The 24,471-nt window shown below is 39.1% G+C and overlaps 1 protein-coding gene across 1 annotated transcript; it reads right to left on the bottom strand.

Moving 5' to 3' along the window:
- Positions 1 to 24,068, bottom strand: atp1b3b (ATPase Na+/K+ transporting subunit beta 3b). The gene is made up of 7 exons (XM_026225844.1): positions 23,782 to 24,068; positions 12,096 to 12,224; positions 8,806 to 8,904; positions 7,185 to 7,372; positions 6,922 to 6,972; positions 1,273 to 1,359; positions 1 to 965 (listed from the first exon to the last, which is right to left on the bottom strand). The coding sequence occupies exons 1-7, from the start codon at positions 23,885 to 23,887 to the stop codon at positions 798 to 800; spliced, it is 828 nt and encodes a 275-aa protein (XP_026081629.1). The 5' UTR covers positions 23,888 to 24,068; the 3' UTR covers positions 1 to 797.
- Positions 24,069 to 24,471: the final 403 nt, after the last annotated feature.

Here is a 24,471-nt window from a genome sequence, read left to right as displayed (position 1 = left end):
TTTGTTTAAAATCACTTTTATTTCAAGATTTTTAAACTCATACAGATCGTAAGGCATCTGCACAAAGAACCGTTTCTGCAGAGGTTTAAAAAGATCCTTTCCCTCAGATGATTTCAAACCAGCTTCGATATATAGATGTTTTTTTGGCGTTTCTCCCTCCTCTATTTATTTATTTATTTATTTTCATTTCTCAATAATCTTAAATTACAGCTATTATATAATTTCATACTCTTGATTTCTTACAGCAGTCGGACGACGTGGGAGCAATGACAAAGAAAAAGTGTTTAAAATCCATTAAATATGTACATGTAGGCTTCACATCACACACACACACACACACACACAGCAGGCTAAACAGTACTATGAGGGGAGCAGACCACATCCACGTGTTTATGCATCTATTTACAGGTCCCTATACTGACTACACGATGACTCTAGCTTCTCTCGAATGACGAGGCATCGGAGGAGAACGTATGCGTCTTTACATTTGATTTCCATTGGCTTGTTTTATGACAAATGGGTGAATCGATGAATTACGATGAGAAATAAGTCCTGAAATCTTAATTAACCTTAACACACGTGCACTTTTCCCTCGCTGACCTGTCCGTAACGCAGGGCCAGCGAGGGTCTGTGTGCATCCAGCTACACTTCAATCCAGGACGAGCTCTGAACTGCATTCGTACTGCGCTCAGTAGGACACTACACAGGGGACGAGGTGCGTGATATGGACGTGATGAACATGAGAAGGATTCGCGTGAGAGGAAGTGACATCGTGCGTCTCCGGGGAATGATCCAGGCTACTTGGTCACTTTGACACGGAAGATGACGCGGCCCAGGAACTTGTCGCGCTCGTTGTTGTTGAGCAGGTCCGAACCCTCCACCTTACACTCGATGGTGAGCTCAGAGTTATAGTCGTCCTCCATCAGCAGCAGCTTCACGGCTACGATCGGCTGGACGTAGTTCGCCTGATGGAGGGAAGAGACGAAGGCAGCCGAAACGGCAAAAATGAGAAACACTGCTATAATTAAGCATGGACACAATCAGACCAATGCAAATCATTCAAATAACTTAAAATGATTTATAGCCCATTGTCTATGCATGAACCATCCCTTTAACAGTGCAAATCAGTCCAAATAAAATGAAATAAATAAAAGCATAGTCCATATTTTTCTATGCATAGAAGATTCACACCAAACAATTTTTATTGATTTATGATGATGGTATATTGTGCACCCCAACAAATAAACGGAGATCTAGCTGACTTGTACTCACATGCAATTTCTTGCCATAATAGGGGAAGTAACGCTTGTCCAGTTTGCCTTCAATGGGGAAATACTGCATCTGCAGGGGAGTATCTCTCTGTATCAGGACAGAAACATGACACAGGATGAGCTCACACTGATGCACTTCATGTGTCATGTGACTCGTGTGCAGTTGCCAGTAGCAACAGACTCTCCTCACATCACTCAAACTGATGACACGGAGAAAAATAAGCACCCCCTTCAAATACAGACAGCACATATCTGAATAAAGCAGGTTATACACAAATCCACACTGAACGGGGGGACGTATCGTGTAGTGACTCCATCACAGTCATACCGTACATCCAGCAGCAGTTCCCACAGTTCAGGAACAGTTCCAAGACTACAGAGCTAATGTGCATTCAATTACTGCTTCATCTTTCATTAAGTGGACCGAACGAGGTGATCTTCTGTAAGCTGTACGCTTCTGAAACGGGTGAGTGTTAGGTCAAAGTGATGCATGCTTGTAGACAGTGTGGTCCCATGAAAAAGATAATAAAAGCACTATAAGATGCTATTTTAAACAGCATCAGTAATCTGAGACCATGATTCATGATTCAATAATCAAATTCAAAGAATGTAATTATTAAGAATCGGAAGAAGCTAAAAAAATGTGCAGTGTTTCATGAGTTGCTTTCACACGGACAGCTTTTGCTGTAAGTTTACCGCACGCATCCAGCAGTTTCCTCCATTTTTGATGCTAGTGCTGGTAGATTACATGCAAAGTGTAGTCTGTTACCGATTCCAGATTACATGTCAAAAACTGTATTTAATAACAATCCATCACATTACAGATTTTAGCTAAAATGGTTGAGTACTTTTTGATTACTTTTGACAAAACTTGTTTATCACATTTATATAAAGAGGTATTAATCTCGTACCATGTTGAAATAAAAATGCAAATATAAAGAAAACATTATATTTGATGTTATTAACAACATGAAGTGCAAGAAACTGCAATAAGAGTTTAATGAAAAGCAAACAATTAAATCATAAAAATAGGAAATGGAATCAATAAACAAAGTAACTGCAGTCCGATTACAAATATGTATTTATTTATTTATTTTGTAATGTAATATAATCTAATTTCAAGTACTACATTTTTGGAATCTGATTATGTAATCCTAGCATGGCATTTATACAAAGCATTAATGTTTTTAACATGTATAAGGTAAAGATGTTCTAACAATTTTACTCATGTGTGAGATAATTTATCATCTTGATTTAGTTGACGTACACAAACATTGTGCAGACTTTGGGACTCATTCACGAAACACAAGCACGACTAATTTGTGTAAAATGTTAATTAATCCATTCTTATGTAAACTGCTGCACTCAATTTAACTTGGTGTTTACAGCCAAATTTAAATCTTGTGTTCATTTTAATGTGAGAACTTTAAACAAGAATACTTTTAGGAACAATTTACACAAACGAATTACTCCCTTTGCAATTCAATTTCAAAATTTACACAAGCATGGTTTTACAAACAATATATTTGCGCACAAATTCCACAGATATGCTCGTGTTCAGTGCATTACTGAGCAAGAATGGTTTTATGAATATTTTACACAAAAATGGTTTAACGAACAATTGTCACAGAAACGACAATGATTTATGTTAGAATAGTTTGTTTCTATCTAGAACGAGGCCTATTGTACATTCACTGTATGTTTAACAATAGCTGACAAAAAATGCTTTAATAATGCTGTAGGAGTATTGTCAAAATGTATAAAACACCAAAAATGGTTGCTTATGTGAACGGCAGATGTGGTAATATCTGGTTAATATGGAAATGTAATCGTTTCATGTGTGAAAGTCCCATTGAAACATTGCAAGGTCTCTATTAGGGGAAGTTCATTTAGTAAGAAATGGCAAGATTGAAAGAGCAGGAACCATCAGCATTAATGTAAGAGCAAAGGCATTAATGTTCAGAGGACACAGAGATCCTAAGGAGCAGAGGGCACCTCCTTGTGTCCACTGTATACCTTCAAGGGTCACTTGTGTGAGAGGTCTCTGAGAAGTCATGAGGAACAAAAACAAGAAAATGATATGGGCAGTAAAGATGTTCTCATGGGACAAGTGAAAAACAGTGCAGGTCTGATAGTAACGTCCCACATCTGCATCATAGAACTACATGGAGGAAGCAAACAAGTGTTTGAAACAGTCCCAACATTGCACAACCTATCCCTGAAATTGGTTAGATGGTTCGTGGACATGTTCGTCAGAATACATAAGAGGTTTTCAAGGTTAAAAGGCATTGTTTTGCAAGAAAAAAAAAAATTTCATATATTACTGTGTCCATAAAATCAATTGGAATACCTGAAACACCATGAATTTGACTTGACCATAATATTCTTGTGTGGAAGATTCCAATAGTAATAGGCCCTGTTTACACCTGATATGGTGATCCAAACTCAGGTGCTGAATAAGCATCTGTAGAGTAAACATCACTGTGGTCTGGACAACCTTAAAGGTCATGATTACACTGTACTCGATTACTACGATAAGTTTTGATTTGAACTACATCACAAGATTTTGCCTCAAACCATGAGGTTTGGTCTCAAACCTCCTGGAACTTTTAAAATGTTCCTTTGGTGTGAAAGCAGCTTTTCCATCTGTTATTTAGATCATTAAACTGTTCCTTACATTAAGAATAAATGGTTCTTTGAAAAAAAAAAAACACTTCACTTAAAAGGTTCTTTGAGGAACCCCTTATTGGTTCTTCTATGGCATTGCTGCAAAAACCGCCTTCTGGAACCTTATTCTTAAGAGTACCAAGGGCCATCTTCCAGCAAGTTGAGTTCTAACCCTAATAAACACCTGAACCTGCTAATCAAGGTCTTTAGGATAACTTGAAACTTCCACACAGGTGAGCTGGAGCTAAACTCCTGCAGGAAAGTGGCCCTCCAGTAGCAGGACTGGACACTGCTTGTATGGCTATGCAAGACTATCCTACATGCCACCATTGATAGCAGGGCTATTCAATTGGCGGCCTGTCATCTTCATTCGGCCTGTGAGAAGAGTACGTGCAGATCCCATATATGTCTTGAATTGTGTTTGCACTAAGTTAGTTTGTCCACAAGGTGGAAACACTGGCTTGGGCCAGAAAAGGAAGAGCCATAGTGTTGCCGAGTCTGCGGTTTTTCTAGAGTTGTTCCGATTCCGATACTAGTATCGGAAATATCTCCGATACCACAACAAATTCTGGCATCGGCATCGGCGAGTACATGAACCCATATACCGATCCGATACCATTTTCTTAAAAAAGACCTAGTTATGACCGCAAGCTTTGCCTAACCGCTGCACGGTTCTTCTTCGCTGCTCAAAATGCATTGAAAACACAGGAAGTTGTGCTGTGTTGCCACAAGCAACCCCTGTTTAGAGCAGCGAAGAAGAAATGAAAACGCGTTAGCAGCCCTTATCTATATATGACTGGATCACTCATCACATTCTAAACTGCCAAAAGACAGTGAAGCCGCTACTATATTATAGATCAGTGGTTAGCAGTATGTCTCTGTAGTACCGGTAGTTACAGACTCTCGAGTATATTCAGTACCGGCAGCTGCGTTCAGTCGCTTCCGTGTAAGTCAAAACGCAGGGCTCCAGACAGTAGCCGAATATATACTAGTGTCTGTGAATATTAAACTGCAAAATACTATTTAAATATTACTCCCGCAAAATCTACATCTCTGTGGGTGACTGGCACAGATGCGCGAGAGCTCGCTGTTTTGTAGTCTCTGCTGTGTGTCATGAGGACACGAACGCATAAACCGTCACTTCATGAGAATTTACCGTTTCATTTGAGAATACTGTCATATCATAAACACAGACACTCAAAGATCTTCATGGCAGCCCATTAAAATAAATGTTTGGTTTACATGAGTAAATTGACAATATATAAAGCTACTGTTGTAGCCTACAGTAATAATAATACATCTCTATAATAATAATAATTATGCCTAGATGGTTGCTTGTTTTTTACTTGTTTTTTACTTGTTAGAGATTATCTGATTAATAGATCTTTTTTTATATTCCTAGACTTATTTGTTGCAGTTTTTTTATACAGTTATATTGTAAAACTTAAATACCTTTTTTAGTTTGCGGTGTTAGATTTTTGGCTGCATTTGAAGTTCTTTTTTGCATAAGAAAAAAAATATTACTGTCAAATTCATGTTAGATAATAAAAATACTGTAATAAATACAGTAGTTCACCATGTATTTGTTCATGTTTTATTGAGGGATCTGTCTGAAGCACACCATAAAAAAAATCTAGCAATTTACACAGGGCTAGTAGTATATACAGCTGTATATACAGATATACACCCAGGTATCGGATCAGTACTCGGTATCGGCCGATACCCTGAGCCCAGGTATCGGAATCGGTATCGGGAAGAGAAAAAGGGTATCGGAACATCTCTAGGTTTTTCAGCAGAATTTGGCTACTTTAACACTGTTAAAGCGACTCATATAACAGATATTTATCCCCTGGTATTTAAGCAGGGGAACCCCACCAAAAATCGTGATTTTTAACTGGCGAGCCCTTCAAAATCCAATTCAGCTAGTTTTTTTTGCTTGTTTTGAGTAGTATTTGGGCAGTTTTTCTTGCAAAAACCTGGCAACCCTGATAGAGACGCAACAAGAACAATCTATCAGACCGCAACATCAATAGACGGCAGCGGTTGTGTAAGGGAGCTATGGTAGTTACGTTTAAACGAATATAGAGAGAGTGTTATCGGTCTTAGCGTATTTCGAGAAATAACGCAGACTGGATGAAGGTGATCAAATGCAGTAACGTTATACCGGTAGTTTAAATGTCTGCGCGTTTGGCTGAATGCATATGCTGGCTAGCAGCTTGGGACAAATGCCAATAGCACTTTATGTCAAAATGCACGTTTTTTTTAATTGATTTATTGACAGGCAACAAAAATGTTAACCTTTCATAGACGTTGCTGTTGGTAATATTAATTCATTTTACAACTGAATATGCATTTAATTGTAATTAATTATTTTATAGACTCCACAACCCCCCCCCCCCCAACCCCCTTGGCCCCCTTCAAATTTTCAATTCTATAATCCGGCCCTCAGATGAAATTGATTAAATAGCCCTGGTTTAGAGCATTCCACAATTTGCATGTGAAGGCCAGATGTAAACAGAAATCTTTTAATTAAATCAATTGAAAAAGGACAGTAATATCAGGAGTAAACGGGGACTTTGGGGTGTCCATGTTGTGGAAGGACCCACCACTACATTTGTTTTACCTAGACACGATGTATTACGTTCTCAGTGACCGGGAAGCTGAAGGTATACATCATTTCTAGAATGAGAGTGGTTAAAAGCACCAGAAAGAAAGCAGTACAGCAGAAGAGCAGCAAAGAGATGGAAAAGGCCAAGGAGAAGGACCCTGGAGAAACAATGGGGGGGCTGGGGCCCAACATCTTACCCACCATTAAAACTGCTGGCCCTATAGGCAGCGTGGAGAGAGACCAGACACAAACAGATGTGTGAAAACGCAAGATGGAAAGAATCACACATATTAATTCAGACTTGCTCCATCAGGTCACACTCATCCTGACATCAAACACTGAAGCTAGCAATACAAAGTGTGATTTGGGAATTACCTTGACTACACAGTTGATATGTGGGTCTCCTCGTGGCCTAAGCCCAATCACCTGCAAAAGAATAAATACAATGAACAAACATCCTTCTAAATCTAAAAACAGGCCTGATCGCATGCTTAAATTTTGTAGGATGCAACTGGAGCACAATGCATGCCGGATTGGAAGTTTTGCACCCTTGCATGAGTACCGTGGCTCAATTTGTCTGAAGAACATATAATTACAGCTAGCTTTGACTGGGAAGAGTGTAAAAACAAGTTACTCACTCGATTCATCTTGACTAGGATGCACGGTCTACCCTCGGAATAACCAAAATTGCTATCAGCCAGTCCAGAGCACTGTCGTAGCATACTTCTCTTGAACTGGCAAACCTTCTTCACCTCAAACTCGTCTTGCTCAAAGTACATATCCTCGGGACAGGCCTCATTCACCTCCTGCAGAGAGTCATTGTACGCTGAAGTAACAGATGGGAGAGAGTAGAGAGAGAGTGAGATCAAGGTGCTAAGCTGAAAATCTTCAGCAGCAGTTTGACACAACTGTGTGGTTGGGAACAGTTTTTCTTATCTACAAGTGTGGCCGATTTGAAAGTCTTTGAAAGCTCAGAATATGAAAGAGCTTAAAAGCCTCCCGATTTAATTTGAGAAGCACAACATTTACGTGTTGGGGAATTTCATTTTATTGTCGAGGCAAGACATCAAAAGCTTGTACTGTTCTTTAAATAACTTCTAGTTTAAGTTTAAAATTGGGAATTGGGGATTAAGAATTGGGACATTGGATCTCGAGGAGGGAGAATGACATAAGAGGAATTGTCAATAAATTAGCCTGCTAGCAGCTGGACTGCAGAGGACACCATGTTGGCTTCTCATGCGACCTACAACATCGGTCTCACTGCCATTCACAACTCCTCTCCCGTGACCTCACGAGATCATGAGATGAATCTTCAGCAATAGGTCATCCGGGCATGTTTCGTCTACTGTTTTATGAATACTACAAATACAGCCATACTACTCAATGCAGATTTCCGCAAACGTACGTACGTCGGGATTCTGACTTTAAGAGGTGATTTTTGCAGTCTTCCAAGGAGTAGTAAATGTCAGACACACCACTAAACCACGATTTGCTATGTCTAATCAGTGGTTGTGTTAGGGGGAATTAGGAAAGAGCAATCTTTTATTGGACAGGAATGTGTGCTTCCCAGACGCATTTACGTGACTTCTACGTTTCTGGTATGTTTTCTCAGAAAAGAAATACTTTAAATATGTTGGAATTAGCAGACACACATGATCTCATAACTTATTGGTAAAGACTAAAAACCACAAGACTCCACTTTTGATTGCACAGGCTTCTTAAATGAGTCACTCATGTCACGCTTCTTGATTCCCCATTTCAAATCATTAAAATGGACTGCCTGGTTCTTGAACCATCAGCTCATGGTCTGGATCTGGTTCTCGAAAGGTCAAGTCCAAGGATTTGCTCCAACCCTAATCAAACAGACTTGAATAAGCCAGTCAAGTCTTCATGATTGCTAGAAAGTTACAGACAGGTGGGTTCGATCAAAGTTGAAACTAAACTCTACAGGAAACTGGACCTCAAGGGCCAGAATCCAGAACCCCTGGTCTTGATCTTAGGAGATCTAGGTTTAACTGGGTCTTGGGGAGGCTTGACATTGCTCTCAGTCTTGATAAGCCTGGTATTGTTTTGGGTTTTAGGAAGTCTAGCACTGGTCTGAGTCTCGGAGGGTCTTGACTCCAACACTGGTATTGAATGGGGGGTTAGAGTATCCTCTGATTTATTGGAGTAGGTTCAGGTGATCATGACCACATTATACTGTGACAAGGCAAATACGTAAAGAGAGAATAAGGTATTTTAATGAGAGATGAGACTCACGCTGCAGGAACGACTCCAGGTGCTGCACATATTCGATGTATTGCTGGGGAATCGATCGGTTAAATTTAATTTCAAAGGACTTCGGCCTGATCATCAGCCCTGTGGACAAAATATGCCATGCAGATATACATGATAGAAATTGATGCAGGTTACAGCACATACATGTTATCAAATCGCCGTTTTAATGTGTGCATTTTAAGTAATTTTAATTAAGTTTTCAATGCTTCAAAATTACCCATGTAAGGTTCCTTCAAAGCAAGCATAACTACAAAAAAATTATATTTACTAGCAACTTCAAATGGGAATTTTACAGGCTTTTAGTTTGTTCAATTTCAACTACTCTTTGAAATATAAATTAAAAATGTCCTTATATTTCCAGATTTTCCATGTGGGAATTTCAGACATTAAAATAAAGCATGACCCGTTTAAAGTCCAATTCTCTCTATTAGCTAACTATTTCGCTTATAAATAGTTAGCAAGGTAGTTAACGCATGTACGTATGGATCTAAAATATAGTCATGCAGGAATAAGGCATTAATATGTGCTTTATAAGGACTAATAAACAGTCAGTATGCTAGTAACATGCATGTTAATTCATAGTGAGAATTGGTCCTTAAATTAAAGTGTTAGCAATGATCATTTACAGACGCAGAATTAGATGTTTTCTAAATGACGCACTATTTCAAAGGCTCCTGTACTCATGCTCATTGTGCGTGTTTAATTATTGTATCAAAACACATCCTTTCGGTCGTAATCAATGATGTGTGCTCATTAACACCTCAAAATCTAGCTTGCAACGTCAGTGCACTGATAATTGGACACACTAAACTGCAACTTGTCTGAAATGATGTCCAACTGCGTCTGTACTGAGAACATTCTGATGCTAAAAGATGTGGAGGAGGGGGAAGAAAAAAGATCAGTGGGAGGAATAAATTGACACTTAGGGAAGGATGAATGATAGCGTGAGAGAGAGAGAGAGAGAGAGAGAGAGAGAGAGAGAGAGAGACCTGTGAGCTGTGTCTCACTTTGCTGGGCTTAACGGTGCTCATAATCGAGCTCACTCATCTCAACCACTGTACACTGTAAGTGTGTGGGCTGTGGTGTGTACCACTGTATATGTGTATATGTGTGTGTGTGTGTGTGAGCATGTGTGTGGGAGGCTAATGGATGGTGTGTAAGACTGCTGAGACTGCTGTTGTGTGTTCTGATTGCAATAGAGGTAACCGTAAAAATAGCGGCGAATAAATCACATCAGCTACAAGACACCACTACCACACATTCTGTCTGTCCTGTTACTCTCAATGTTATTCACATCAATCAAACATTTATAAATCCCAAAAATCATTTCAGAACCATTAACTACACTAGAGCTAAAGATCTTTGCCCAAACCCGATTTTCAAAATCTTACGCGGGCTCGGGGTCGGGCTCGGCTTGCGCTCCGGTTTGCGAGGTAAACGAGTGGTCATGTGATGTGTTTCGATTAGCGTGAGAAAGATGCAAACATGGATGCTGAGCAGGTGTAACGGAGGCTGGCCTCTGGTGATTATGTTTTGGTTGCACCAGCAACTAAAGCAAAGTCTGAGGTGTGGAATAGTTTTGACCATGCTTATAATAAGAATAATGAGTGAATAATGATGCACCATCAGTGAGCGCAGGAGCGCGCTAAAGACATCTACAGTGGATTCAATCATTTTCCAAAAATATGTAGGCTTAGCCTAATCTCTGTGAGTAATAAAGTTTTTTCAAATGATAACTAAATATTCACTGAGTCTTAAATGCATAATGTTGACAGAGTATTTACGCTAGTGTTGGCATTTTTCTTTTATTAAATGTCAGCTACTAGTGGCGAAGCAAATCCGGAGCCTTTATCTTAATTTCGTTAATTTTCATGCCAAATACCCATCTTAATTTAAAATTTATCTTAATTTAATTTGTTATAAAAGACTCGTTTTTATTATTGCGTTGGTCTATTTAAAGGCTAAATAAGCCTAATTCTATTGATGTTAAGATGTCACAGAGGACTTGTTTTTTTCTTTATTACAACTTCCAAGTGGTGTAGTCTACGTTAGTTATGAATAAATTATGTTAAAACATGAATAAATGACTCATTTTTGACAAAGACAAAAGAGCTGTGTGCGTGTGCACATTTGAATAATGTCGGGCTGTAAACGGATTCGGGCTTTTACAAAGCTGTCAATCAAAATGTACTTGTCGGGCTCGGGCCGAAACCTGTCGGGCTCTGGTCCTGTCGGGCCTAACTTTTAAGGCCCGATTACAGCTCGAAACTACACCACCAGATCAGAGGCAGGTACTGATCTGATCTCTCTGCACACCATGTGCTCAATGGCATATTTCATTTGAATGAATAAGGTTTTAGTTTTAGTCCGTGGAAACTTGCACATTTTCCTCATATTTCTGTCTTATTGTATAATGTAACTGTGTAATGTAAGTAACGTTACAATCCACAACCACGATCACAAACGATACAGTCTTGTAACAGATAACGGAGTCTTATACAGCAGTCTGAAATGTCCTTTTTCAACAAAAATAAAAAGAGTTTGGTAAAATTTGTTCGGTTAACTACATTTTAGTTTCGTCTTTTTTCATCAACAATATTTAAAAAATGTTTATATAGTCTCCGTTATTATTTAATTACCTGATCATCACGTCATAGTCTCGTTTTTGTCAGCGGAAAAAACTGTTGATAAAATGTTATTGTCGTAGATTTCGTTAACGAAATGAACACTAATGCGAGGCTTGTTGTGAGAACAGACAGTTTTGCTCTAACAGATTAGACACAGGTGTGTTTACAAGTAGATAAATCTTGTGCCTTATCACCTACCATTTTATTTTTTTATTTTCACCTACAGACTTTTTTATTTTAGCGTCCTGCGGTGGAAAAAAAGCTTCCATATCATACTATTTTTATCTCATAATTAACTTTTTTTTTTCTCACATTTGCTGAGTTTCTCTCTCAATTCTGGGCTTATATCTCACAATTCTGTTTAAATCTTGCAATCCTGTTTTTATCTCGCAAATGTATATATCACAGTTCTGAGTTTATATCTCAATTGTGCTGAAAAACAAAAACAAAATAATTAACTGTAAGATATGCAAATGTAATTGTGAGAAAAAAAAATCTGAATTAGGAGATTTTTAAAAACAAACTCCTCCACTATATAATATATGTGCAGTATGTGGGTTTTCTACATATATGACACATCTACATGACTTAAATCACTGGAGTGCAAAAAAATTATATATATATATAATGCAGTGGGATTGTTACCTGGATTGGCCACTCGGTCCCTGTATCTGGGAGTGTGATCATCCAGTGTCTGTAGCATCACCCACATGGTGAGAGTGAACATCCCCGCCAGGAAGCCATAGAAGACCAGATAGAAGAGGAATATAAGAGCTGCAGAGAGAAGAACGACACATTACACACGGCAGGAACGTCCCATCCATAACATTACAGACAAAGCCCATCAGGAGCAGTCATGTGGTTAGGGCACATCCACATCCAGAACACTGAAAAGTCTTCACGTTTTCTATATGCAAATTTGATAATCACCATAAAAGCGTGGATTCACAAACATTGGGAATCAGAAACCATGGAAAGCATCTGCTGAATGTCTGACCGGAGTTTGAGAATCTCTCAAACTGGGATTAAACTAGTTCTGGAGGTTAGCTCATCCATAACTAGACAAGGACGTGTCAGAACAGAAGGGAGGATGGGAACCAGGTGGAACTGTAAAACCAGGAATGTAACCGCTGAATGCTCTGGAGAAAAGCCAAACATATCTGCTCTTTCCCAACAGGTGCAGAAGTAAAGCATAAAGAGGGACGGTTAACAATCTGGGAGAACGGTGGGATCATATTTCAGCTTACAATCACAGGGAATTATATTTGCACTATGAAAACAGAGCATATTTTGGGAATGATTATCCTGATGGATGTTCATGACCGGACCTGATTCAAACAGGTCTAAGTGTAATTGGTTCAACCAAACTGAATGGATCACCATTTGTTTGCATTTAAAAAAAATTCAATTCACAATTCAGTATTTCATTGCATATAAATTATTACACACCTACTAATTACTGTAAGGTGAAAAAGTATTGATAAAGTGATTGTGAATCTCTTGATTCCGGGGTTTGATTCCAGCTCTTCGTTTTTGTGATATTCAAGCAGATTTGGCTGAATGTACTGTTGAATGTTAATGTGGAAAGAAAAAGCTAAACTATTGTCCACTGCATATGACGTTATAAAGGCCAAGGCAGAATCTCACCACTTGTATTTAAACCTGCTAAACATGTACTGGCTGCTGAAAGAAAGATCAAATTAGCCAGAACGATCATAAAAAGAGCATGAAAGAGGATCTGAGACCTCTGAATGATGGATGTTTTAATCTTATAGACATATTTGTAACTCTTTGCTTCAGATTCCATATGGACAGGCATATACCTTACAAAGAAGAGTTGGAAATGGAAAAGAGAGATAAATCCCTTCAGAAACACAAAGTTTTAAAAAGTATGATGGGAAAAAAAAAAACTACAGACCAGTGTTATTTTAGTATCACTGAAATATTAGTATAGTTCTTATTAATATTTAGATTTTAATTTTTAATTTAGCTGAATAAGTATTTTTAGCAATCTTGTCAATTTTATTATATTATCCCCTTTGTCTATATAATTTATCTTATTTTATTTTTTAAGGGAGCATAATAAAAAAAAATCAGAATTATTTCCTTTATAGGTAGCTGAAATAAGATTATTTTTTTTATTCAGTTAATGTTTTTAATTGATATAATGTAAGTGCAAAGTGTTATTTTATGGTCTTAGTGAACCCTGCTAGTGATAGTATGGTGTTTCAGTGTGTAATATTGTACTGTTTAAATGCTTTTTTTACATACTGGGGTATTTCAGTGATACTCCAAAGTACTTGAAGGATGTCATGATGTTATCATATATATATATATATATATATATAAACATAAAGAATCACAGATGTCCAAACAACAGCCGAGAGACACTCAGGTGTTTGTAGGTGAATGTAGCGGCTCTGAGGTCGGAGGTAAGGGAAAGAAATCCCATTTGAAGAATAGGTAAAGCAATATAAATAGCAAGAGAAAATGCTAAAAGAGGGGAAGAGAAAGGCTCAGTTTAAATCATAGATGCATTTCTTCTTTGCCGATGTCTCTGAGGTGGACTCTTACTATAAATAGCATCTGTGAGAGGACAGTTTAGTGAAGGCACAGCACTGGCCTATAGGGAGACACACACACACACACACACACACACACACACACACAAACACTTTCCGCTTCTGCTGCCTGTCATAATATTCCCCAGTGAATCAGTCTTAAAGCATGCAACACACGCCAGATGCGCAAATGTACAACCTTCATTATATTTCTCCAAAGAATTTACATGCAAAGTTCTGTAAATGGATGATGGCATGATGCCATATTAGCACCCGCGGAAATATTTCAATCATTAAACAGTACGACAAACGTTGTAAAAACACTTAAAGACCCATCTCCTTAAAGAGGGGTGAAATGCTATTTCATGTATACTGAGTTTTTTACACTGTTAAAGAGTTGGATTCCCATGCTAAACATGGACAAAGTTTCAAAAATTAAGTTGTACGTATGAAACCTTCCGGTTTGTCACAAGTTTCGGAAAGTTTTTTTCGAGTATGGCTCTGTGTGACGTTAGATGGAGCGGAATTTCCTTATATGGGTCCTGAGGCACTTCTGCCGGAAGAGCGCGCGCTCCCGTATAGCAGAGCACTGAGAGGCTGAGCACAGACATTCATTCACTGATCAGAGCGAGAGCGTCATCAAATGTCATAAAAGGAGTGTGTTTTTGGTTGCCAGGGCAAGACAACCCTGCACAGATTACCTAAAGAGAAACAGCATTAAGGGACCAGTGGATGGAGTTTATTTTTACAGAGCATCAACGGAGTTGTATAAGTGTTTGTGCTTGTTCCCTGCATTTCGAAGATGCTTGTTTTACAAACAAGGTCCAGTTTGACGCCGGATTTGCACATCGTTTATTTCTTAAGGATAATGCAGTCCCAACGAAAAAGGGTCACTATAGTGTGTTGGAACCGCAAAATGAGCATTTCACCCCCCCTTTAACCTGGCTTACACATAACGGTCACAGTGTCTGGTCTGTGTTTCCCTGGGTGTCCACTAGTGGTCTCACTTCCCCTTAGTCACCACACTGCAGGCACTACATTTCCCACAAGCCTTTGTCCCATTCGTCACTGTTAATTGCACACCTGTTTATTGCACTCAGCTGTCTCCACTTTCATCATTTGCACCTGTCCATATAAACCAGCCTGTCTTTATCTATTTCATGGAGTCCTTGTTTTCCTTCACCCGGCTTTCTCGTGTTCCCTTGTTTTTCTTGTCGATAGTTTTCAGACTGATTTTGTTGTTTTGACCTCTTGCCTGTTTTTTGGGATGTGATTTTGGATTCCCCATTAAATACTGTGATTGGATCTCTCGTTTCCTGTGTGCATTCTTTACAATAACAAAGAATTAGGCTGCATTAATTAGGAAAACCTGGAATACTGTGCTTCTGTTGAACTCATGAACTTTGACCTGAACAGGGGGTTCATGCATTGGAATTATTTTGTCAGCCACCAAAATGAATCTTTGTCCCACTAAAGCTTTCTTTGGTCATTTTGTGTGATTTCTGGGTGATGTGACGGTGGTATAGCGTACATGCTGATGACTGCGGGAGAGAACGTTTTAAAACCAAACTTCTTGAATCTAACTTCTTCACCTTCTTGGCCTTTGTATGAAAAGCCTTTCTTAAAAAAAAAAAAAAACATCCAATGATCTTACATGGATTTGCTTTTAAAAATTAGTCTTACAACAATGTTCTGACAACAGCATTCAACTAGCATTAGCTTAACAATGCATCAAAACATGAACATTTATGAGATTAACTCCCAATTTTAACTCCCGATTTTTCTCCTAAATTAAATGACAGCATATCAGTCGAGTGCTAAAAACAACCTCAGTGACCCGATGTGAAAACACAAAATAGCTTATTCTTATGAAAACTCACAGGATGGCTCGAACACCGATTAACAATGTGACACTGGACCGCAAAACCAGTCTTAAGTGTCAATGTTTTTAAATAAATAAACTTTCCATTGATGTATGGTATATTAGGATCAGACAATATTTGGCCGAGATACAACTGTTCAAAAATCTGGAATCTGAGGATTAAAAAAAATCTAAGTTGTCCAAATGAATTCTTAGCCATGCATAATACTAATTAAAAATAAGTTTTGATATATTTACAGTAGGAAATTTACAAAATATCTTCATGGAACATGATCTTTACTTAATATCCTAATGATTTTTGGCATAAAAGAAAAATCGATAATTCTTACCCATACAATTTTTTTTTTTTTTTTGTCTATTGCTAAAAATATACCCCAGTGACTTAAAAGACTGGGTTTGTGCTCCAGGGACACATGTTTTGTTGGAATCATGTTTGGATTTTGTGTTAATTGTCTTTATGTTTCAGTCTAAACGTTTCTGTGCATGATACCAAAGCGAAGTCATTTCGCTCGGCGGCCATCTTTGATCGCCCCTCTGGCTGCTATTTGAGTCACACAAGCGCTCCTATGTCTTAGAACGGGGAACATCAAATTCTGTTCAGCGCGCTTACGATTAAACTTCATATTAGCTATCACCAATCAAATATGAGAAAAACGGTCTCATAACTGTTGTGCTCAAATGTAAAACACACATTTTTCGGACTAGACCAGTCTTGTGCAGTCGTAAGTGCGTCTCAGACCCCTGGTGGTTTCTAATGCAGCCGGAGATCTAACAGCAGTAACTTTACCAATCAGTGATTGGCTCTTTTCCTCAGAAGGCGGGACTATTCTGCCATATTGTGGGTTGCATTTTCTCTCATTCATACTGTGAGCGCTGTATGCCTCGGTCCATCATATGAACAGAATATGACTTATGACTTCTATAAATCTCACCTGCTACCACCAGTATGACTGAAACAGACGCTACAGGAGAGTGTTTAGTTCTCCAAAGTGCTTACATTGCCTAGGAGTACAAATTCTCTTTAAAGAACTGAAGTAAATCCATAAGCATTCTAATGGAGCAAATGTGAGGGATGTTGTGTAGTAAAGGAAGCATTCAGGAGAATCATATTCCATCTTAAATTCATGACCATGTTCATCGGCCACCAATGAGACCATTCCTGACCAAAAACACCCTTCGTGTGGGAACAGAGCAGTGTCTGAGGATATCATGGAGCAGCAGATTCTCGTCTCTGTCAGGAGGACACTCGGATCATCTCATCAGATCTCAGTCTTCATCTCCGCTCTCGCTAATGCCTCTTACATTAGATCTGACGTCACCGGGTCAATACCACTGCCAACAATCGACCTGCCTTACTACTGTGTGTGTGGTTCTGTGGGCTGGTTGTAAAATAAAACACTTCCACTTTCTGCTAAATAAAACAACAAAAGGAGGAAGAAAACTATACTTGAATTTTGACTGAATGGTTTGTAAAAAAATACATTATTTGATCAATTCAATTTAAATGCATTTTAAACTAAATTCCCAGGATTCTATGGCCAGTATTAAATGAGATTTCATTCATTCATTAAAAAAAAAAAAAATACTGAACAGTTTTATTTCATCAGCGTTTTTGGATACAATTTTAAACTTTCTGATTCCAGATTTCTGGATTGAATTTCTAGATGAATAACAATTGCAATTCGGCTATTTTTTTTATGCAATCTTTTTCATTTTCTTACTATAAATGTATTTTTCAAAAGGTGGGGTGTGTGGGAAATACTGTACATTAAATCTGATTCCCAAGACTTAAGAAATCCTGAATCTGAAAATTGTATCCTGAAAAATGATTGTAGTTCACCTAAAGATGATCATGATCGAAAAGCAGTAGTCGACTAATCAATTTAAATGACTTCTGATATTTCCGCCTGTAATAGAGCAAATAAACATCCTGGTCATATACTCATATTTTCATTCTTTCCAAACCCAGGAACGTACCGAACCGCGACATCTGTGCACCGTTCCACCCCTAATGGGTAAACATTTATATATAGTGTATTTATAGTCAGAATAGTCTGTTTTCTTTACTTCACAACTGTGTGTAATTTGGGGCAGGGCTGAATGTCGTCACAGGGGATATATGAAAGAGACGGAGGTATGAATAAATGAACGAGACACAGTCAGATCCACAGTGAAGACAGGAGACAATGAAAGCAGACAGAAGTCTTTATCTGTGGCTCCTCTCAGCTGTTGAGAAACTGAAGAACCAGATACCGTCGTCCTCCTCCTGTGCCCAGGCATGCTGGGATAAAAATACCCCGGCCGGTGGGGGTTAATGTATAGGGTCCTGTACGGAGACTGTTCCTCTCCGAAGTGTGTTTTCTGGAAGCAGATATGCTTGAGTAAATACAAGTAACAGAATGCTGTATTACTTGCTTTAACTTTTTTGCAATCATTTGTGAAATTTAATAGAATTTCTGAGCAAAAAAAAAAAAAAAAAAAGTGTTTTCAAAGCAAATCCCACACAATGGGTGAAAGAATTATTTATTAATTATAATGAACTTGCACTAATCAGTTAAGTAAATGTTGCGGTCTTGTGTCATATTGCTGTCATATCCACCATATTTATAAAAGCTAAATATCTGCTCATGAAACGTGATTGTGTAAATGATAACAAAGCCTCACACACATGCACTTTTCATTCTTCTTACATGAGTGTCTCGCTGAATTGAAAACTATTTTTGGAAGAATGGTTTTTGCAAATGTTCCACACAGAAATCTGTTCTGTAAACCATTCGGACACATCAGATGTAGACGATCAATCAGGTTGGAGATCATCTGGATTCAAGTTTACTCCTAAAAGCCAAAAATGCAAATCTTTTTAACACATATTTGCTCTTAAATTTGGTCTTTAGCTAAATATTCTGATGAGTCATGACACATATTTCCAACTAATCAAATGCTTGCAGAATAAGTATGCCCCTCCCACCATCTCTCAGGCTAGTAATACTCTAGTAAGTAATGTTTGCAGATATTTAGGAAACGAGCTAAATTCACTCAAGAAAACAAAGCTGCAGCCAGTGATTCTGTGTGTTCGGTGTCAGAACTGTGACTCCGCCCACTGCCATCACCTTACGCTGGCAACTGTTCCTGTTGGGTGAACTCAATCTGGCAACCCAAGTGAGCATCAAGTCTGAGGAGGAGCGGCGGGAAAATAACTCCCTCCAGTATTTTGAATTTGGACTGCAGTTCCCATTTCAACCACTAGCAACAAAACAGTACATACTGCACCTGTAAGGCTACTGGTGGTTTCCCGTCTCAGTAGGAAATACATCAACCAAGACTTCCTGGTATCCTGGTATCTTACCCCGTGTGCAGTCCTCAGGGGTAAGCGTAACGGCGAGGACTGCTCGGCTCCGGCGGCGTGGCGGGACTCCCAGTGTTGCTGAGAGGAGACCAGCTGAGACTCAGACGTTCCTCGCTGCCAGAATCCCTCCTCCAGCGCCGGTCCCTCGGGCTAGAGACGATTCATTCACACGCCGGCAGCTACACTTTCTCTCTTCACATTGGTAGTGATAGAAATATAACCCTTTATTACACGGCTCTGTGGATGGAATGCTTGATTCTGATTGGTCGGTCGTAACATGTTATCCCTCGATAACCACCTGTAGTAACACAGGCTCATCCGGGTAACAGCAGTATTTCAGCTTGCTTGAACTATTATTTTCTTGGTGGAAGCTTTGTGTTTGATTAGCTAATAAAATATTAAAACTCGATTCAAAATGGTGTACAATTGTTTAATTATGTCATCCTGGTATCGCAGACTCGCTCTCGTTTCATACAAACCCAGATGCTGCCATTTTGCTTACGACTGTTTTGTACGCAGTAATGGATTATAAGAGAACTAACAAACTGGGAAGGTTTTAAAACATTTTCGTCTTAATTCTTTTATTGCCTTAATAATTATACAACTATTAATTGTGGTGAAATGGTGTAATAAGCAGGATCATGTACTTCCAACTGATTGTTCTCAAGAATAAACCCCGACAGGGCGATATACAAAGACGGTTCACTCCTATTACTAATGAATGGGAGAAACTGCAACGCACAATATGGTGGAATAGTCCCTCCCTCTAAGAAAAAGAGCCAATCACAGACTGCTAAAGTCATTGCGTCACTGCAGTGGCTGTTAGAAACCAGACACTTGCACATGTGCATTGGCTGCTCTAACCTGAAAAATCAGCATTTTAACGCTATTTGAGCATAAGGTATAACAGTTATGGACCATTTGATTTCAGATTTTGTTGCTGTTTGAAATATGTAATTTAACTCAGAGTTCAGCAAGCAGTTTTTGACATTTCAGGATTCCCCCATTCATTTAGACAGGACTTGGTCTTGGATGACTGGAGGCTTGTAAATATGGCCGCCGAGAGAACAGATTTTCCCTGAAAGAGACTAGGCTGTTACGTGGTTGCTAGCATGAAATTCTGATACAAATATTCAGCTTTGGTTCCTCTATTAATTCAAGCCTATGCATTTTTTCACACAATTTATTGTCCGTCAGGTATGGTGTGTAAGCTATTGTGCAGAAACTGCACCATTGTAAAAACTGCATGAGGTTAAACATTTAGATTAAATAATTCTATTTATATTTTAAAAATCAAAAAGTTTCATAAGCAAGATTAATAGCAATTGCACACCTCTCCTGAATAAACCATATCTTTAGAAAAAAACACATACCTTCATGCTTGTCTAAACCTGTGTTTGCTGGTAGCCATTGACTTTCATGTTTTGTGGGCAAAAGAACAGTGATTGCTCAAAGACAGGATGGTCAAGTTGAGCTCAGCTTTACAGCATGTTCTGCATTTCAAATGAGTGATCTTAAAACAATGACTCGAGCACTTCTGGAATGCTGCAGTGTACGTAGTAAACAATAACCACATCTATCAACTTCCACAACAGAAAACAGAAGAAAAGTGCTCCTCATGAATCATACGGAGTATTCAAAGACTTCTGAATACACTTGACAGCTTTATGCCTACGGTTATGTTTGTTTTCCTCTTATGTCATTTCAAACCGTGGAGCACAGAAGATGGCATTTTGAGGAACGACTCCGTTTCACACAATGAAAATGTCATTTCAACCCCAATGTGTGTCAAAATATAACACACACAGTTTGGAATGACATGAGGCCGAGTACATGACCTTCCATTTTTCAGTGAAGTAATGTATGCTTTCAATTAATTATTCCCCTCACATGAAGCTTTGAAACATTATGATGGCATTATTTATGATGTGTTTTTTGGAGTTTATAGAAATCTTTAAATGCTTCCAAAACGCTGTTCCAAAGACAAATTAAATAGGAGCACTTCTAAGTGAACGGTTCCTTTATCTTATGCAGTTCCTCAGTTGTGAAGCTCGAGCCAAACACGCTTGAACACACATGATCAAATCACATGAACGGGGCGAACAGGAGCAGGACGTTTCATTGGTGAAATGCAGAAATCTCCTGTCGGAGAACAACGGATCTGTTGTGTTCATCAGTTAAACTGCTCATGGTAAACATATCCTGAGATTCTCACGATTGGGAAGTGTTAATCTGAGCTGATCTGACGGGACGTGCATCAGGGTGCAGACCTGTCCATTACCTCCAGTCTGATCCTTTTATCTCTCCACTAGCCATCATTCCCTCCATCACTCTCCACCTCCTCCACGTCCCCTCGGGAAAAGCTCAAGCAGACCGGGAACAGAAACGCTTTTTCTTACGTGTACAGTTTTTTCTATTACTTCGGACAAGCTTTTATTTGGCCTTGGATACAATCTTTATGGCAGGAGGCCAGCTCTCTCACTCTCGCAGAACAAAGAGATAAGAGCGTCATCCCATTGGTCTATTTAAATAAAAATAAAAATATTAAATTTGTCTACTTATCAATCAATTTGTCTCAGTTAATCAATCAATCAATGCATTTGATGAAAAAGTTAAATATAGCAATGTGACAAATGTATAGTATTAATAAGTAGTATTACATAGTATGTTTTGATTTGTTTTAAATACAATACATAACTTAGTATTTATACATTTGATTGTTTTATAAAATTGTATAATATATTTACATTTATAATTTTAAATAATTTTTGTGACACTTTAATGTTTAATATTTTTTATAGTAACTTAATTATAACATTTTTTCAAAGTAATGTGTTTTTAATGCAAAGCATGAAATGATACAGTGATATATTAATGAACACTACAAGTATTTCTGCATGCATGGAAAAAATAATACAAAATACTGACCGTTTATCATTTTCAACCCATTCTTACCGATGCCACTAAGATTATCACACGTCATTCTTGCAATTTTGAAAAAAATGATGTTAGAAAATGTTAACCTATGAGACACATTTAAGCGGATGAAAAGCAGAATTCACAATGGGCAGAGATATAATGCTGATATAGCAAGTGGCACAGATCAGCAGAACAGCCTAGTTCCTCATCGTGTTTTAATGACATGCTTTCCTTCACGAGGCCTACTGCTGCAGGAGCTGGAGGAGAACCGGTTTGACCTTGAGAGGAAAGGGAGGAGGGGGAGCTCATCCCGTCCCGCTGAAGAACAGGTACTGCACCCCAGCGGGCTGCGCTCGTCTGACCCCAGGCATGCAACTGCCAGGAAACAGTTCATGCAAAGCCGGTTACCAAGCAACTGGGTATGTAAGAAATTGCTCCCCAACCATAATTATGGCCACTTTGCAGCTTTGAGGAGAATCTACACGCAAACTGCAGTGCGAAACGAGAGCAGAGAGAACAGGAGACACGATCAAACCAGAGAAGAACAGAAGCATCTCCTCCTCGAGCTTCCTCAGTGAAGCAGTTGTGACAAGGGACGTGGAAATTTCCTCTCATCCTCTCCAGCAGGGCTGGGAACCTCAGCAACGCTCATTTGCATATTCGAACGAATGCGGCGCCTACGTCACCACGGCCGCGAGTGATTGACAGCCGAAGCATTCCATGAGAACGCTCGCGCTGCCGCTTCAGACGTCGATTAGCGCTGCGAATAATAGCAACATTTCGAACGAATTGTTTCGGGGTTTTTTTTTTTTTTTTTTTTTCATTGTGATTGTTTTCTATTTCCTGCGGTGTTTTCTCCGAATAGGTCAAAAATCAAACTACAGAGACGCTGAATGAGCTCGAGGCAGGTGTGAGGTCATCCATCGAGTCACGAATAACCTACAGGAGTTATATTTAACGTGCAAATGATTGTCTCAGTGCATCACTTCGCATCTAATGTGCCAGGCGTGCTGTAGAGACAGCAGTGATGACATCCAGGAAAGCTATTTATAGTGAAACCGCAGGAAACAAACGCGGCAGATATTGTTCAATTAAAAGCCGATCAATCACGGAAATCCACGATGTTTGACCTCGAATGTTTTAAGTCCTAGTGCTAATACTCTGCAGCAAGCGGAGGAATCATACATACATTTAGACTAAGACTAAAGCATATTTTACTAAACGCCCTCTCTGGAGCGTTAACCAGGCTCTGTGATGGCTGACTTCAGGGTTCTTGAAAGAGAGGATCGATCGATCGTCAGCGCTTTTACAGGCATCTCGTTTTACAGCTTATGGATTTGGTCTATATGACCCGTTTTAAACAGTGACATTGTTTCATAAGGCTTGGCATGCATGCATCTCCAGGAATCCCGCAGATGCCATGTGTGGTGACCAGAGCCATAAATCTCAGTTTGCTGCAAGAGATCCTTTCAATGCATTATGGAGCAGTTCAGTCAAGCGCTGCAGATGAGTGGAGTTATGCACATCTTGCGTGCCACAAAACGCACACCTAAATCAAAGCTCGTTTCATGTTTTTGAGGTCTGAACATGTTTTTAGGGCGTGCTGGTGACACGATTACTCACCCCAGCTGCTCGCGGTGCGCCCGATGAATTCTCCCGTCCGCGGGTTGTAGATGAAATCCTTCCAACTCGACTGTTTCTCGTCAGCTTTCTCCTCTTTGTTGGCCATGGCGCGAATAAGATGAATAAACCAGTTTGAGGACGATGCTTGAGGACAAATCAAAGAAAGCGCTGATTCGGGCTCGCCACCTAGGCGTTGTGAAATAAATGGGGTGTGCAGTCCTTCCACGCGGCTCCAGACTGCAGCGGTCCGTCCGTCGGGTTTGAAGCGCTCGGGCGCATGCGCAGTACAGCCGCATCCTAATGCGCCACGGAGCTTGCAAAGTGCGCAAACTTCACAGAACGCTCTTGGATAGTTATCACTATTATTATTATTTGTAACATCTGCGACTATTTCTCAGGGTGAGGTTGAGTCCGTTTTTTAATATGCATCTTGACTTGACTAAAAACTATAAAACTATTACCCAGGCATTACCGCCGGCGTAAGTTGTCACAATAAGAATCTGCTTTTTTTTAAAAAGGAAAGCAAAACATTATTAAAAAGAAAACCAACATGGAATAAAAAAAAAAAAAACTCCTTTATGCGTGTCGTCTTTTAACTCTATTCTAACCTAAAGCATATTATCCAGATGCTCTTGCAAATGCAAGCATGTATATATGATGATGATGATCAAAATGATGATTTCTTGTTTG

Source organism: Carassius auratus, chromosome 40, assembly GCF_003368295.1.
Source record: "Carassius auratus strain Wakin chromosome 40, ASM336829v1, whole genome shotgun sequence".
In the NCBI taxonomy this organism is placed as follows: Eukaryota; Metazoa; Chordata; class Actinopteri; order Cypriniformes; family Cyprinidae; genus Carassius; species Carassius auratus.
The sequence above is the reverse complement of the archived record's forward strand: the minus strand, read 5'-3'. Positions and strand labels throughout refer to the sequence as shown.

Excerpts from the sequence above, each read along its gene's own strand:
- atp1b3b (XM_026225844.1), bottom strand. The coding sequence starts at position 23,887 with ATGGCCAACAAAGAGGAGAAAGCTGACGAGAAACAGTCGAGTTGGAAG. Across the intron at positions 7,373-8,805 it reads CCTGGAGTCGTTCCTGCAGC|CGTACAATGACTCTCTGCAG; the intron begins GTGAGTCTCATC and ends CTGTTACTTCAG. Across the intron at positions 966-1,272 it reads ATTATGGCAAGAAATTGCAT|GCGAACTACGTCCAGCCGAT; the intron begins GTGAGTACAAGT and ends TCCCTCCATCAG.